The 18197-nt window shown below is 38.5% G+C and overlaps 1 protein-coding gene across 1 annotated transcript in view; it reads right to left on the bottom strand.

Moving 5' to 3' along the window:
• cacna1ia (calcium voltage-gated channel subunit alpha1 Ia) overlaps positions 1–18197 on the bottom strand; it is a 116309-nt gene that overhangs the window by 45679 nt on the left and 52433 nt on the right. Inside the window, exons 7-14 of the mRNA XM_034300618.2 lie at positions 14672–14984; positions 12921–13288; positions 10221–10372; positions 6882–7067; positions 5139–5256; positions 4887–5042; positions 4617–4707; positions 2327–2472 (exon numbers count right to left, since the gene is read on the bottom strand). Of these exons, the coding sequence (XP_034156509.2) occupies positions 2327–2472; positions 4617–4707; positions 4887–5042; positions 5139–5256; positions 6882–7067; positions 10221–10372; positions 12921–13288; positions 14672–14984 (1530 nt within the window). The remainder of the gene's footprint in view (positions 1–2326; positions 2473–4616; positions 4708–4886; positions 5043–5138; positions 5257–6881; positions 7068–10220; positions 10373–12920; positions 13289–14671; positions 14985–18197) is intronic.

Here is an 18197-nt window from a genome sequence, read left to right as displayed (position 1 = left end):
GATAATTGCAGGCTGTATATGTTTGCTGTAAAAGAGGACAATTGCCCATATTTAGTGCCAGTGGAGGTAACGAAACAGTTGCCATAGAAACCTTGTTAACTGTTATTAAGTCATCTAAAATTACTTTAAGCAGGAGGCGATGCCGTGTGCCAACAGGAGACACAGTGCACACGCTTGGTACTTGGTAACTGTCAAATAAAATATAGCGACATGACAACTTGAGTTGCGACAAAAGTGAGAAACAAATGGTGAGATATTTGGTGGATATACGTGGAGCAGTTTTGCAAAGTGAGTGAAATACTGTGAATGGAGCACATATGGTGATTGATTAGCCATTCAGCACTACAGTTTCTGTGTGTGTGTGTGTGTGTGTGTGTGTGCATGCGTATGCTGGTGGCCCCATGCTGTATTCAATGCATGGTTCGACTCACAGAAATATCAGCTCTCACTAGCATGGCTAATCTCGTGATCTCCCATGCATGGTGCGTCACAACACTATATTTAAACCATCGAGCTTTCTCTCCTCCATTTCTCTTTCTATCTCTCTCTATCTATGGCTGTCTCAATTAAAGAGGAGTTGCTATGGAAACCCCACAGTCATGGTTGGGCTTGGCATCTTACCCAGGGAATTTTAGTCTCACTAACATGCTCTTACACACATACACACACACACACACACACACACACACACACGCACATCCACTCACACACACTCACACACACACACACACACACACATTGTGGACACTCACAGGGAGCACCAGGGCACTCTCTGGCCGAGTGATTTCTAATCAAAGCAATAATTATCGCAAATGTTTCATTGACTCATTAGCGGTGTGTGACTTTCCAGCAGAAGCAGCCAGCACGCACAGAGAGCTGATGGGAATCACACACTCAATGGGCTCACAGTTGGCAGTTTGAGTCCAACTCTGCCTCATATGTGACTAATCTATCCAGGGCTGAGCATGAGGCTTAGACACTGGTCACTACTGAATCAGCAACAGGATAAGCACTCAACATTTCCATCTTTCTCCTTTACAAATTACCAAAACCACACTCAAAGGCTCATGAAAATGCATTATGAAAGTTTAAGATGTTAAGCTTCTCTGCAGTAGTACTGGATTACAGTTTCAAATTAACAAAAATACTTGTGTTAATCCAAGCAATGGAGTTTGATTGCTTTAGATGTTCACAGTTGCTATGGAAAAGTACTGCACCTTTTTCTGTTTTCTGCACTTGTTCTGTTTTCTGTTCAACTTTTGACTATTTTTTCTATACAGCATTACAAGTTCCTAATCATTTTGTGGATTTCTATTGGATTTTAGCTCCTTTAGATCCCAGCTAATTAGTCTCAACTTTTAGATTCAATGAAGTTGCCCTATCGTGTATTATAGCTACACACCTTAGTGTGTGCAAATGTACACAAAAGTATAACTACTGCACTGTTACTGGAAGATTTTACTGTATTTTGCTGGTTCTAGTGAAGTGGGATACATTTTAAACAGGAGTTTAGGATTTTTTTTTTTTTAGGATTTTTAAGTTATAACTTATAACTAATTATAACTCTCTAACACTTTGAGTGAGCGAAGACATTTAATGGATAATTATGTTCTTTTAAAAGATCATTTTAACATTATACTTTATCTTACAGTATAATCACATTGCATTGTTATGTAAAATGACTTTTTTTTTTTATTTTACTGCTTTAAAAACATGTATTGAAATATACAATATGCCTAGAAGTTTACAGACCCCTACACATCCAAACTGAAATCAAGGATATTTAATAGTTAATTTAATTTAATAATTTAATAGGGAGTTGGTCTCCAATTTGGTGAAATATCAGTCTACTCTATCTGGGAGGCTTTCCATTAGATACATTAGACATAGTATGTTGGTGTTTTCATTCATAGACAAGAATAGAAGCCATATTGGGTAATTAGGTTTGGTGATTAGTTCAGCAAAATGGTTGATTCACTCCATTTCAGCCAAAGGTGTCTGATGAAGCTGAATTTTTAGGTTCTGCAGAGGGGTGCCAAGTCAATTTTGACTAAAAACCTAAATTCAGAATGGAACTAGAATTTACCACCAGCTATCTTTTGGAAGAATGGTGATCATCCCTCCAATACAGTTCAGGAGACTTGTAGAATCTTTGCCAAGGCCCATTGAATCTGTTCTGATAGCTTCTAGTGGTCCAACACCTTACTAAGACACTTTATGTCGATTTTTCCATTGTTTTGTCACCCAACTGTATTAAGATTGTGTTTAAATACTAATTTAGACATCTGAAAGGTAATTGACAGATTGTTTGGCATTTTGCTCTCACCAGTGAAAAAGATCGTTGCTCCAGGCTGCTCTTGCCCAGACTGGTGACACTGCTCTTACGAGATTCCTCTTCCAAATTTATCCTTCCTCCTCCTATGGGGTTCATCTCAAGGTGCCCATTAGGGGTCAAAGCACAAAGTTTAGGATCTGGAGAGAAACAGAGTGCAACACCACTCAGCTCAAGTCAAAAAAAAACCCATTCAGATAAAGCAAATAGACACATTTCAAATAGCAAACAGCAATTTTCAGAAATGGACGAGTAAAGAAATCCAAGCCATCTGAATGACAAGTTCTATGTTTTAATTCTAGAATTTTCCATTAAAGCAAAGAGGCAAGAATTATAGAACTAAGCAGGTTAACAACTGTGACTTTGTTCAATGTTGCACTAGGTAGTTTAAGGGAAGTGGATGGGACCAGTCACCTGCTGGTTTCCTGTTTATGTGAAAAAGCTACTTCAGTTTCTCCCCAACCATTAAAAATTTACACTGACCCTCAGCTGAGGCCAGCCGGAGGGTTGACTTTGAGTAGTTTCCCCACAGTTTTCTAAAAAGTGTTGGCTTTAATGTAAATTATTAACCATACTGCGGTAAAGAAACTTCATTGAGAAGAGAGACATTCAGCAGTGAGGAAAATAAAAAGAAAAAAAACTCAAGATATGATTCACACCCAAAAGGTCAGGTAATTACTAGGACTATCCTCACATTCTAGGACATATGAAACCAATATGGAGCTTCCATGGAGCCTGCCACATCTCTCTGCTTGATCTAACTGCTGTATGAGGTAACCTACAGAGCAAATCACGATTTACACATCATACTATAGGGTCTTTGCACTCTAGCCTCTGTGCAAAAGGAAAGAAGCTGAGATGTAAATTGAAAGCGCCAAATGATCTGGTTCACTTGAGGAGAGAAAGAGGGGAGAGAGAAAAGAAGTGGGCTAGAGATGGAGTTAGAGAGAGCAGGAGGAGTCTGGGCCTCTGCTGGGTTAAGTGTGGATGAACAAGACAAACCAACCCTCTATTCTACAGTGTCGGCTGAGGAGAGTGGAGGTAAGAACTGAAGTAGGTCAAGTGAGGAAATGGGAGCCAGGAAATAGGAAATGGGCGAGAGAGAATAGTGGCCTTTTGTGGGCTTAATTAAAGCCAAAAATAAAAGAAGCCTTGAGTGGATGCATAATGATCAATGCAATTGAAGTCATACTACAAAAAAGTAAAATCATACCATTATTAAGATACTCATACAGGTGAAGAAATTCAGTAATGGAGAAAAAACCCTCATAACTGGATGTAAACTTATTCTGGAGAGGAAACTCATTTGGTGAAGAGACATTCTGTAGAAGAAACCCATACTCGAGAAGGAATTATAATGGAAATGCAAATGCTCAAGCTTGATGAAGGATTGGAGAACGGACTTATGATGTAGAAGCAAGGGGTCCTGCTGGAGAAGGGATCTATTGTGGAGAAGAAAGAACTCATCCTGGAGAAGGGGCTCATACTGGACACTGGAGTAGGGACTAACACTGCAGCAGGAAAGGCTCACTAGGGGAATAGGAGAAGTATTGGAAAAAGTTATGTATAATAAACAAAAGGCTCAAGTTGGAAAGGGCTCAAATTGAAGATTTGAAGATCAAGTTATTTTGAAGAGAGAGTTATAGCTGGGAAGGGTGAAGTGCTGGATAAATGGAGGGTATACTGGATTATGAGGAAAGGACTAGAGAAGCAAGGCCTCACCCTGGAGAATGACTTCATACTAGGTACAGGAGAAAGGACTTGGAGAAGCAAGTAGTCCAGCTGGAGAAGGGATTCATAGTTGAGAAGAAAGGACTAACCCTGGAGAATGAGCTCATCCCGGGTACTGGAGAAAAGGACATATAACAGAAAAGTAAGGAGTCCTCCTGGAGAAGGGATTCGTGGTTGGAATGAAAGGACTCACCCTGGAGAATGGATTTATATTGGGTACTGGAGAAGTAACTCATGCTGGAGAACTGAATAACAGAATACTTAATAACAGACTGATAATAGTGAAGAAAAGACTCATCCTAGAGAGAGAACTCATAATGGAAAAGTTATTCATCCAAGTCAAGGGAGACATAATAGAAAGGGACTCATTCTGGATAAGAAATTCATTTGAAGATGGACATACTGAACAAGAGACTTATATTGGAGAAAGGTCTCAAAAGAGGAAGTCCTGTTGATATAGGTATTATCCAATTCCGTGTTTAAACCAGTTGGTTGCACTGGTGCTCAAGGTGGGATGCATTCTACACTGCATGTCCCATTTATGTAAACCTACCAGAGAGCTGAAGCGAGTCCTTGTGTCTCTCACTCCCATCATAGTTGGAGGACGACCCATCATCATCTGAATATGAACGATTAGCATCACCCTGATGGAGGAATGACAGGAGAAATATCAAGGAAATGGAGTTAAAAAGGACAAAGTACAAAAAGTAGCACCTGGAACTACAGTTACTGCAATAGATCACTTTTAGGGCTAAATGGTGAAGATTTTTTTTTTACAATGCTATTGATATTTCTAGAGAAATATCCAGGCCAGTTGCCTTGCCTCTGCTTGAAATCCCTCTACCAGAATGGCAACAAGTAGGTTAAAAAGCACATAGTTTCCAAACGTCATGAGAGCCACGAAATAGAGAGCTGCCAGAGGAGAGGTGGAGGCCATGCCATTATACAACACCACGTTCCAGTCCTCCTGAGTCAGGATCTACAAGGGATACACATATACATATATTAAATTGATGCTGAATGATTGACGTAATAATTCTAACATAATAATTTTCTTGTAGCATGAGTGAAATACCTGAAAAACCGTCACTATGGCCCACAGTAGAGAGTCAAAGTTTTTCCTGTCAGGGACCGTGTCTCCAGCATCTGTCTTCAGACTGAATTTACAGCCGAATATGTGCATTCCCAAGATACTGCAATGAGAGAGATATAAGGACAGCTGCAGAAAGTGACGTTTGCACATTTATTGTTAAAACTCAATCCATTCAACGTTCTTTGCCATCTAAATGACCCTTCCTCCCATGTTTTTCATTCATGCGGAAAAGCTTGAACACACACACAACAGGTGGATCTTTGATAATGATCACTAGCTAGCTGTAATGCCTAGTGCTCAAATTTTACCTGTATGATGAATTTCCCATCACATTTCACATTCCTAAACCATATCTTACTTCTGAATTTGAAATCAGCAAGTTTAGTTTAATTTAATTTATTTTTTAAAAAATTTGTACCTAATGTTTTTTGTTTAATACTTTTGCATGGCCTATCTTTCACTTTTGCCAAACAGCATCCAATTCTAAAAGTACTATTCCTTACCATTTCCCATGTTCATGAAATTAAGATACAAGATAGTGAAATGTGACTACTTCTATGTATACATTTATATTTGTAGTAGGCAACTATAACCTATGAGGCTTGTACCTTTTGTAAACTATTGTAATAGATAAAACCTAACATTGGTTGATGGGATCAACAATTGAGTTTCTTTTTTTTAGTGGATTTTGAGTTGAACATGACATAAGTCAATTCACTCAACTGATCAGAATCAGTGATTGAGTTAAGCGATTATGTTTGACGAATTCATCAAAAACCATCGAACATGGCTGACAGTAATGAGGTTCCATTCACTGAGTGAGTCATGTGCACATTATTGACACGTTTTGGCTCATTACTTATTGGTTCTTTTTGCTAGTCAGGGTTCAGGGTTCATGTATATAGCCCAAAAAAGAAGCCATGCCAATAGTCCAACAATCTTCATTCAAGCAGAAAATGTAAGCAAATTCAAAATAGTTGCTCTAAATATATTAGACCATGTGGTGTTTGGTGTTACAGTGTTATGAACGGAAAGAAAGTGTAGCCAAATTGTTAGTAGCAAGTAACTAGCAATGTAACAGTAGCTAGCTGCAATGCCTCATAGTAAAACAGTGGATTTCCTTTATTTATGAAATTACAAAAGAAACCTAGCCAGGTTATTAAACACATCCCAATATGTTGGATTTCCAGTATGGTTAAAGTTCCACTTGACATCATATCCCCAAAGCTGTATAATCTCACTTCTCACAACATTTGTTTTATGTGTGTGTGTGTGTGTGTATGTGTATACACTGAGTATTGGCTATTATTTTTCTCTAGGTATCTGGGTCAGCATGACTGAACTAAGGGACACTAAGGGAAGTAGAAAAATGTGTAAAACCAGAGCAGCCTTCAGGTCCCTGTAGCAGCAGGTATGTGTGTGTGCACATGTGCCCCATGAACTGAGACAAATAGAGAAGAGCATGGACTCCATTTGTCTTCATAGCTCACCCAGTCACTTCCTTATTTCTCCATCTTTCTATGTACATTTTTCTTCATTTCATCTGTTTCCTGTCCTGCCTCCTCATCAGCCTAATCCCATCAGTTCTTTAGCTGTTTCTGTTTCAGTCTATTTTTTTCTGTCTTTGTCCCTCTCACACGAATGAGGCTAGAATTCCACTTCTCACCCTAACCTCTCCCAATTCTCAGACTTTTGGCCTCCCATCCCCCACACACATACACACACCTGAAGATGAAGATGAAGAGCATGAGGAGCATGCAGAATGTGGCCACGTTGTCCATGGTTTTCATCAGAACGACGAGCTGCCGGCGCAGAGCAGGCATGAAGCGCACCAGCTTTAACACGCGGAGCAGCCTGAACGTCCTCAACACACTCAGACCACCGTCGGACTGTCCAACAATCTCACACACGCTGCAGAAAGAGACAAAGAGAAAGAGATGGAAGGAGGGAGGAAGAGGTGAATAAATTTTTTCCGGTTAAAAAAAGAGAGAGAAAAGGAAGACAGAAGGAGAGAAAGAAAGCGACCGAGATAGAAAGACACAGATGGACAGTGGGTGTTTGAATGTTTATTTGAGTATACAAAAAGCCAAATATAAAAAGAGGATATGACAAAGGAAGAAACAAAGAGTGGATAAAATACAAAGATATAATATGGAATAGGAAGGGAGGAAAGTGAGAGGAAAGGAAAAGGGTGAGCATGTGGATGTGTATAATTGGTAAAATAATGAGAAAACGTGGAAGGTGTAGACAGAATTTAGAGACCTGAAAGAAGACAGAGATACAAGGAAGAGAGATAAAAATAAAAGAACAAGAGATAAGAGAGAAAAGAGTACATGTTTAAAAGGTAATCCTGAGATAGGTATAAAGTATAAAGTGATGCATGACAGTTAACTAAAAGATGAAAGAATGATATGGAGGGCATATTCCTGGCATGATTTGGGTCCACTTGTCCCATTAAAGTGAAACGTCACTGCAAATCAGTACAAAGTTCTTCTATACTGATTGGAGCCGTCTCTTCCAGGATGACTCTGCCCTCATCCACATGGCACAAGAGATCACTGAATGGTTTAATGAAGATGAAAATGAAGTAAATTATGATGTAAATCAGATCTCAACCCAACTGAATACCTTTGGGAAATTTTGGAGCAACGTGTTAGATAGCGCTCTCCACCAGCATCAACAAAACACCAACTGAGATAATAGTTTTTGGAAGAATTGTGTTAATCCCTCCAGTATAATTACAGAGACTTGTAGAAGGCATGAAGCTGTTCTGATGGCTTGTAGTGTCCCAACACCTTACTAAGGCACTTTAATTTAATTTGTCACCCATCTGTATCTAGACTGTGATTAAAAACTAAATTTGAAATTTGAAAGGTGATTATTTTGACAGACTGTGACTGACATTTCGCTCTCACGAATGAGAAATAGCAAAAAGAGTATCAAAGTAATAACTATATTAAGCATTAAACAGTAAAACACCTAGTTTAACAATGAAACCATAATTTGCTTTTGTGTTTGAAAGTGAATAATTTCTTTTAGGTACATAGTTGTACAATTTTTCTTTAAAGGAAATCCACTAGTAGGTTCTTCAAAGCTACAGTCCTCCTTCACCTGCAGGCAATGTGGTTTTTAATTAGAAATGTGATGAAACTTTGAACCTTTTCATGTATATACAACGCACAGAGAGAGAAAGACATGAAGAGTTGTACAATATATGGCCAAAAGTGTGTGGACACCTGACCATCACACCCATGTGTGGTTCTCCCCCAAACTGTTGCCACAAAGTTGGAAGCACACAATTGTATAGAATGTCTTTATGTGCTGTATCACAATTACACTTTCCCCTCACTGGAACTAAGAGGCCCAAACTGTTCCAGCATACCAATGCCTCTGTGCACAAAGTGAGCTCCATGAAGACATGGTTTGCCAAGGTTAGAGTGGAAGAACTCGAGTGTCCTGCACAGAGTCCTGACCTCAACCCCACTGTACACCTTTGAGATGAATTAGAATGATGACTCTGCCCCAAGCCTCCTACCCGACATCAGTGCCTGACCTCACTAATGCTCTTGTGGCTGAAAGGACACAAATCCCCACAGCTACGCTCCAAAATCGAGTGGAAAGCCTTCCTAGAAGAGTGGAGGTTAATATTACAGTAAAGGGAGACTAAATCTGGAATAGGATAGTCAGCAAGGACATATGGGTGTGATGTTCAGGTGTCCACAAACTTTTGTCAATATAGTGTACATGAAGTGATAGAAGAAGAGCAAAAATATACATGCAATAATAATATAAAAAAAGGATATTACTGAGGACCGAGGAGGATTAAAATGTATAATTTTACAGGGCAACAATCAGTCAAATGTTTGATATTTAAATCTGTTAACAGTTAAACCTACTCATTAAAATATAAGGCCTTGTCTAGATTAGTATTGGTATTGGGCCAATACCTGCAAAAATGGTAGCTTGGATATCGGATCATGCAACGAATGGGAAAAATTGGAACTGGATTCGGAAACGATATGAATTTTTAGAACTGAAAATGTTTACGTATAAAGAGACTTGACTGTTTTTTCTTGGTATAGGCTGATAGTCAAGATTTCATTATCGGTATCAGTATCATAAAGGAAAAAGTGGTATCGTGCCATCTCTAGACAGTTCACACCTAATTTTGAACTTTAGGATACTCTAAAAGGATACTTTTTTCCAAAAAGAGATTATGCCCAGGACTCACCCTTGTTTCAGTGGATACTATAGATGACAACCTACGAACTGCTGCTATAATCATACATAATCCGCCTTACACACATCCCAGGATTCCTATTCACAATGTGCTTATACTGTTCCCCTTTACACTCTACATCTTTTTACTAATGATTTATAATTCCACTATCCACCGTCATCCACAAGAGAATGGGTTTCCTTTGAGAGTCTGGTTCCTCTCATGGCTTGTTCTCCACGTTGGCTGACGTAGATTTTCCTCAACACTGCAGCCTCTGGTTTGTTCATTAGGGATCTAAATCTACAACCAGGTTTCTGTAAAGCTGCTTTTTCACAACGTCTATTGTTAAAAGCACTATACAATTAAAATGCTCTTTTTTTAAAATCACAATAGCATTTGTAATTTTTCACACTATGTTTACTGGGACTAAGCTACCACTGCCTAAACGGAGTTCAGATGGAACAAACAGCCTTAACTCAGTTCCTTTGTGTGGTGATTTAAAGCTGAAGAGTGCAATCACAGCTTCAAACCCAGCAATCAAACATGGATTGTTTGAGAATTCTGACATGAAGCTCAGATGAGCTTGAATAGTCTTATCTTGTAATTATCGCCTGGACCGGAATGGAGAGGAAAAGAAAACTTTCAGCTTTCTTCTATCCAATTATAAAAATCACTGAGTCATGATGAGGATTTAGTTTATTCTTCTGCAGGTGTTCTGCTCAACCAATCATACTCACGCATGCACCTCATTTCTACAGTCTGTTTTTCTACAGGAAAAAGTGACAAAACCAAAGGGAATGTTGTGAAATCTGTGACAGCTCAGTTGCACCAAGCCCGACTCTCACCTGATGATAACGATGATGCCGTCAAAAATGTTGTACGGGTTGTGCAGGTAGTTGAAGCAACCGAAGGCAGTCAGCTTCAGGATCATCTCCAGGGCAAACATGCTGGTGAAGACGATGTTGCAGATCTCCAGAACATTAGTCAGCTCCTCCGGCTGATAGAAAAAGCAATAAATGGGCGTGGAAAAAGAATGATTCAAGGAAGTTTTCGGAAATCTTATCCGAAACAGTTACACTTAGGATATTTTTAAAGTGAAAATTGATTATTGTGTTAAAAATATTGTTACTACCATTGTATGTTCCAATAGTCATTTACAGCCTGTTCGCTAACTGTATAGAAATCTTTCTGTCTCATGTTCAATTTAACCAGTGGATCTCCTACAGAGCCATGACATTTCATTTGGTTCATTTTATAGAAGAACAAATGCCCAATATACAACACGTTGTCACCATCACCATGGTTTCTGAGTGGAAAAAAGTGAAAATATAATACTACTTCACTTATAAAGAAGATAAAGTCACAGTGTTGCTCTGACCCTCTTGGTTCAGAGTTAAAACAGTCTTAAGATTTTATCCTAGTAATCAAAAGATCAAAAAAATGACAGTCTGAGACTGAGATACATTCACATTCATTCACTCACTTTTGTTTTCTTGGCTAATTTTTTTTTATTAATGTCTTTCTATTAGTTCATTTAAATATTTTAAAACTGTAAGTGTAAGTACTCTTGTCTGTTTTGATGATTATGTTATGGTGCAGGGGCATTCAAGAGTCAATATCAGATTAAAAACTGAATTGATTAGCCTTCTGTCCATTTTACTAATTATCCAACAAGTTGACCAAAGCCTGACATGCTGCGTTTAAAGAAATCATACTTAGCTAGCTAGCAGTACATGACTGAAAGGGTGAAAAAGAAAGAAATAAAGAAACCTCTTTGGAACAAATTACCTACTGTATGAAAGCCAGTTAAATTCCTCCACTTTCGCTTTTCTCATTATCTCACAGAACTCTCACCACACACCCAAAGCACTTGGAACTTATTCAGGACATGCGCAACGAGCAGAAGTTACTGCCTAAATTGACCCTTGAAGAGAAGCTGTCACTATTAGTAGGAGAAAATGAGAAAACTAGGAGCACAAGAAAATTCAAGACAGCAAAATAGCACATTTAAAATAATGATGGTTCCTCTTTACATGCTGCTCTGAAGCTCCAACCACTTGTAAAAAAGATTTCATTACTGAGAATATTGCACTCCTTTCCTTTCACTCTGGTATTAGACTATAGACAGATATGAAGTAATGGCATGGAAAATGGCTAATAATAAATACATATACAGTTTAAAAATTGACAACATCTCAGAAAACGATTAAGAAAAGCCAATATTGTGGTACCCGAGCTTTCATCTCTTTCAGCCTCCGTGTACTTTGTCTATTTGTCTTCCTTTGTGCAGTTATCAGGCAATTCAGTCTCGCTGCAATCAATCTCCTTTGTCGATTAGACAGAGCAAAGGTTTAAGAGGGTCACAATGTGCTCGCTTAATAACCTACAGACATACAGGGTTTGATGAAAGGCCTTGAAAAGAGCTTCAGGTAAAATTAGGACCTTCATCAGTATTGCTAATGACTGATTATAATTAATCCAAACAAAGAAAATGAACAAGAAATAGATTTTGTTAAAAGAAAGATGGTATTGGTCACCATTCTTCGAAAGGCTTGTCCTTTTCTTTTTTTCGTATTAATCAAATGAGGACAGCTTGGCATATAGATACAGAATTAATCATAATGCTTATGTCTTACTAATTTATTTGTTTATCAAGGTTATTTATACCAGAGTGCTATTGAATTCTCGATCCTGATTGGTCAGTGGTCAATGGTGTTGTTTAATTTTCCATAAAACAGCATTTTTTGGAAGGAGTCTCCAGTGTCAGTTCTTTCTAACAGTCAGATCTAAAGCTATTTTCTGACATGCAGAAGTTTTCAGGATGGTTCTCACTCTAACAAGCTACATTTTTCCCCCTTATTAATTAAACAAGAGACATATAGATATGCATGACTCTTTCTAGCTGTTATAAGTGATTACAGGAACTAATTTGTTTCGCAGATGTTCCATAACCTTAAATATAATTGTAACACATTTTGTGACTAGAAGGGTTGCCAGATCTGCTAAAAGCAACTTCAAAACCATCTCCCAAAAACTAGCCCTATATCAAAACTCGAACAAAGTGTATATACTGTATTTAGCCATCATATTGTATTTCATTTTTAAACCATCAGGTGCTCAATTCATAGCTACAGTAATTAGCAATCTACCCAAACTAGTCAGTGACTTGACCTCAATGCCCCTGAGATGATGTAGAACCATCTCTCACTCTGTTTCACTCCATCCCTCTTTCATTCATAATCGTTTTACACTTTCAGGCAGGTAACGTACAATGCTGCATTGTTTGAGGGCACAGAAAAGCCAATAAATGTTGTTGGGTTATAAAGGTAGAAGACAAAGAGGGATGAAACTATGTGTGTGTGTGTGTGTGTGTGTGTGTGTGTGTGTGTGTTTTTCTGAAAGTGTTTTAGTGTGTGGTCTCAGGAGAGAGAGCAGGTGTAGTTTGTTTGTTCTTCCCTCATCACTCACAAATCCACCCGAAGATTGTTACAATCAAGGGAGGTGAGTGTGCCAATGTGTGTGTGTGCGTGTGTGTGTGTGTTTACCTGCTCATGATGTTCGATGCCCATGCTGATGGTATTGATGAGAATGGCAATCATGATGCCTCGGTTGAAGTATTTGCTCTCTACAATTCCCCACAGTTTAATCCTCATCTCCATCCACAGCTCTTTACATTTCCCTTTACACACCCTCTCTTCTTTCTGCTCTCCTGATTGGCCACCCTGCCCATCTGTGTCCTCCAGAGCACCCTCCTCTGCCTCCTGATCGGCCGCCATCCCTGCAGGTCCTGCACCATCTCTGAGAGACAGGGCCACACAGTGAGGACATTCCTCAGAGACGGGTGGTGAAGTTAGAACATCAGAACCTTCAGGAGGATCACGGTCAGGCTTCGTGTGATGGGGACAGTGGGACCCTTGATACAAAAAAAAAACCAATGTTTTGACTATCCAGCTACATGAACCCATGTTCGTGTGTTCATCCATCCATCTATCCATCCATCCATCCATCCATCCATCCATGTAGCCATTAGGCTTTTAATTCATTCACACATTGCCCCCTGTTCATGCACCCATCATCTGTATATTTATCTATCTCTTAATATATTCATCCCTAATCTGACCTTTCCATCCATCCATCCATCCATCCATCCATCTGTTCATCTGTCTATCCATCACCATCCTTCCATCTATCCCTCCATCCATCCATCTATTCATCTAGCATTAGGCTTTTTATTTATCCGTAATTGTTCAACCATTCATGCACCCATCTTCTGTATATTTATCCATCTCATATTCATTTTTTCACCCATTCCTCCCTATTTCTATCTCTATCCAACTCTTAATATGTTCCACTTTTCATCCTTTCATTCATATTCCAATCCATCAATCTTTCCATCCATGACCATCCTTCTGCAACTGTAACCATCTTTGAATATATTCATGTTTCTATCCATCCATCCTTCTGTGTCTTTTATCCATTCATCTTCTCTTCTCAGTTTATCTATTCATCTCTTCATTAATTCTCCCCATTCCTATCCACCCATCCATCTTTGATCTGGTCCCTGTCTATTTATTCATCCATCAATCTGTACACTTTTTACATTTACTCATTTATACATCCTACCCTAGCTATACATTCAATTGTCCTTGCATTAATTCCTCCCTTCATTTATTCATCCGCCCATCTCTTCAGACTTAAATCCATCAACCAATATCTTCATCTGTCCATTCCTTCATGCATATACCAATCTTTATTATATTATTCTATTTTTTAATCCATTTGTGTCTCCATCCATTCATCCCTAATCAAGATCAATGCATTCCTCCATCCATCCACCTGATGCTACTTCTCTCCTCTTATTCATCCATCTTTTCTTTTTTCTTTCATCCATCTATCTTCATTTCATTCATTAATTTCCACTCCTCCAAACTTAAATACACCAAGATCATCTATCTCTCCCTCCACATATTCATCTCCGTATCCCCAGTTTTATCTATTCCATCCATCCATCCAGTTTATCCCATTCATTTCCACACGTCTACCATCTACCTGTTCATGTACTCATTTATTCATCGCTACACATCGCCATGCGTTTTTCCTCCATTCATCCATATATTTGTTCACTTAATTATTCTGTCTGTCCATTTTTGCTCCCATACAAATTTAATTATCCATCCTTACATCCCTTTGTCTATGTCTACATACACTCATTCCTACTCTAAGCCATACATCTATTTATTAATGGATTCGTTCTCCCATTCATTCTTCTGTCCACTCATCCACATTTGCATCTCACCCTGATGTTGCCTTTGACTCCTTTCTCCACCATTGACATTGGTTTGTGACTGGGTAGGTGTGGCCTGGCATGGGCGTGGTCTCAGTGCCCTGAAGAAAGCAGTGGAGCGGCGACGGGCTTTACGCAGCATGTGACAGGTGAGCTGGAAGAGCTCCTCATAACAATCCCCTGGCTCTGCCAGCGATGCCAATGTGCTGGAGGACAGACAGCGGGCACGCTGCTCCTGCATCAGCTGGTGTTCACGCTGTTTTGTCTCTGAGAACTGAGTGGCTATGACCACCAGACACAGATTAATCATGAAGAAAGAGCCAACCTGATGAATAAAAGGGAAAGAACGAGAGTGGATGAGATAAAAATGAAATGCTTGAACTACAGTAACAGAACTGTAAAGACAAAAACAAATGAATAAATTAAAAAGAACTGTTAGTAATAAGATTTACTGCACTCGTTTACTATGTTTAGCTAAAACAGGGAAAGAGATTAGGAGGACATTGAGACAGACAGATAGACAGACAGGCAGACAGACAAACACCAAGAGAAAAAGTAAGAGAGATAGAGAAGACAGAAAAAAAGGGGGGGGGAATGAATGTTAGATCAAATGAGAGAAAGTCATACAGAGAGACAGAAAAAGTGACAGGGAGAAAAAAAGCAAGGCAGAGGGAGAGAGGAAACGTAAAAGAGAATAGCTGTGTGAGACGGGGAAAAAAGGAGGACAACCGTCTCAACAGCATCACTAAAGATGAGCCAGAGAGGAGAGGACACCTGTTCAAGTGTCTTCCATCGTAAATAAAGAAGATTAATGAACCCCACTGAGAGTCCTGGGAAGAAGTATTGAGTGATGGAGACACAAGGAAAGTAATAAACAAAACAAAAAATCTTTAAAACAAAACTTTTTTCATGGAAATCAGACTCAAACAGAATAAGGTTCATTACAGGTCATAATTTTGATATGGCACTTGTAAATTTAGTGGCTGAGTAACACAAACACTTTATCTGATGGACTGTTTGATTATTGAGATAACTCTTCAGATTAGTAAAATACAACTGGATTTCAAACAATTGGATGAAAATCAAATAATATGCCTAGCTTTAAAAACGCAAAGTCAGTTGATGAGTATAATCTTGTGTAAGCTAAAACATCAACATTTAAGCATGTGATGTACGTAGTGTTATAAACAATAAGTGTCATCAAAAACACAATGATTTCACTTAAGTCACTTTAAAGTGATGCTTCAATGAGCAAGGATGTCTAATTTGGAATATATTTGGTTCTTGATTTCTGCTGTCCTCTTTTCCTTTTCTTGCATCCTTTCTCCATTTCTTCAGAAGCAAGAAAACACGAAGTCACAACTTAAGAAATGTGAAGCACCGATAAACTCATGCATTCCTGTGTCATTGCAAAGTCTTGCCAATCATTTCATGTTAAGTAAAAGCCATGTTCTGTGATATTGTCTTTGGATTGCCCTTTTGCCTATGTTTGGTATTGCCTATCAGTGTACTGACCATTGTCTGACTGACTTCACTGAGTTCCTGGAAAATCCTTTCAGTAAACCTCATGCAAATGGATCCTATCTCATTATTACACAGCTTCTATTAACCTTGATTTTTTTAAAAGACTTTGTGTTTTAAAAACATCCAAATAAAATACATTTAAATAACATTTTCTAATCTCTGCTAGTTTAGTTAGGATGAGTTCATGCTGAACCAGGACAAACATCATGCCAAAAATAGAAAAAAACTAAAATTTGTATGACTCAATTTGCATGAAGAGTTAAGAAAGTTTATGTTAGAATAAGAATTTGTACCACTTCTCACAACTTTGTATAAAAATTAAAACAAATCCAACTCCATCACCCTTTTTCTTTCTAAATTATGCAAATTTCTCATGAGAAGTGGCTGTGTGTTTTAGTTAACAAGACATTTCTAAACCTTGTTTTATACCAGAGGCTTCGCAGCATGCCAGACAAAGTGAAACATTTCCACAGTGCTTTTGTTTTTATGCAGGTGGTAAGTCAAAAATGTCACGGGTGTGTTCTTTGTACATGCCTTCACAGTAGAAAGCTGCTCGTGGCGACAAAAAAAAGCTTGAAGCATGAAATTGAGCTTTGTGCGTGCACCGCAGGTTTAAAAAGCTACATTAATGTCAACATATTCATACAACAAAGCAAAACAATAAAGACAAACACAACTTCACTCCCATGCACCTTCATGTGTTGCTCTTCTTTGTCCAAGTGCTGAGATGCCTATCTGCTATCATTTGCAGAGTTTGTGTCACTTTTATGATTCTGTATAATGGTTCTTATAGCATGGTAGTACTATCAATGTGTTTAGGGCACTTTCAAGTTCAACAATTCAAATTGAAATCAATTCATGTCACAAAGCAGCTTTACAGAAATCTGGATGACACTTTAAATCCCTAATGAACAAACCAAAGGCAACAGCGGTGCGGAAAACTTCCTAAGATGACATGATAAAGGAATTGTGAGAGGAACCAGACTCAAAAGGGAACTCATCCTCTTCTGGGTGACACCAGATAGTGGGATTATAAATCATTACAGTATACATCTCTAGAAGAGTACAGGCAAACAGTACTATGTGTGTTGAAAGGATGTTCAGTAGAAGCATAATGTGAATAGGTCTTAATACTCTTATAGTCTTAGTAGTCACAGCAGCAAATCATTCACTCGCTGATTTGTTCAACTGGGGAGGGAGCATAAACTTTTGCAGAATATATTTTTCAGTGTTTGGATGGATGTCCTTTTATTATCAGTGCTTTGTTTCAATTTTCATAAAATAGCAGCCTATTTGGTGATGAGGCCAACAATATAAAACAAGGATAATATGGATATTTTGTGATTAAATGTATGTAAATTAAGTCACATACCCATAAGATCTATTTTCATATTTTCATATTTTCTTTTTATTTTGCATGTGCAATTATGGTTTATTTTCCCATATTTTTCTAAGGCTAACACACATCCATCATCTCAGCTTTAGCCTCTCTTCACTCTCTCCACTTCCTGGTGCTGACTGAGACCTGGATCATGCCACAGAATTTTGCAAATCACAGAAAAGGTGATTTAAACCTCTTGCACCATGTCATCTTAACATCTAACCATTTGAGTTCCTTGGATTTACTGTTACCGCTCCCATTAATCTTCATAGCATTATCTATTGCCTGCCTGTTGCCCCATGAAATTTATAAAAGAGCTGGACATCCTCCTAAATCTCTTCCCTTATGACATGACCTTAGTCTCTTCATGGAGACTCTAGCATTTCATAAGTTGTGTACTTTTTTGACCTGATGTCCAATAATTTCCCTCTGACAAACAAGTGAGGAAATATTCTGGACCTGGTCTTTTGCCAAGCTGCATCAGATCTATACATCAAAGTATCCCCTTCAATTCTCAGATAATCTCTTTGTTCCTTTCACCCTTGCCCACCATGTCAACAACCCCTAATATACCTCCCCTACTTACCTTTCTTCTTATCATGGATGGTAGCTTATAAATCACAGCAAGACTGA

Source organism: Pangasianodon hypophthalmus, chromosome 2 (genome assembly GCF_027358585.1).
Source record: "Pangasianodon hypophthalmus isolate fPanHyp1 chromosome 2, fPanHyp1.pri, whole genome shotgun sequence".
Taxonomy (NCBI): domain Eukaryota; kingdom Metazoa; phylum Chordata; class Actinopteri; order Siluriformes; family Pangasiidae; genus Pangasianodon; species Pangasianodon hypophthalmus.
The sequence above is the reverse complement of the archived record's forward strand: the minus strand, read 5'-3'. Positions and strand labels throughout refer to the sequence as shown.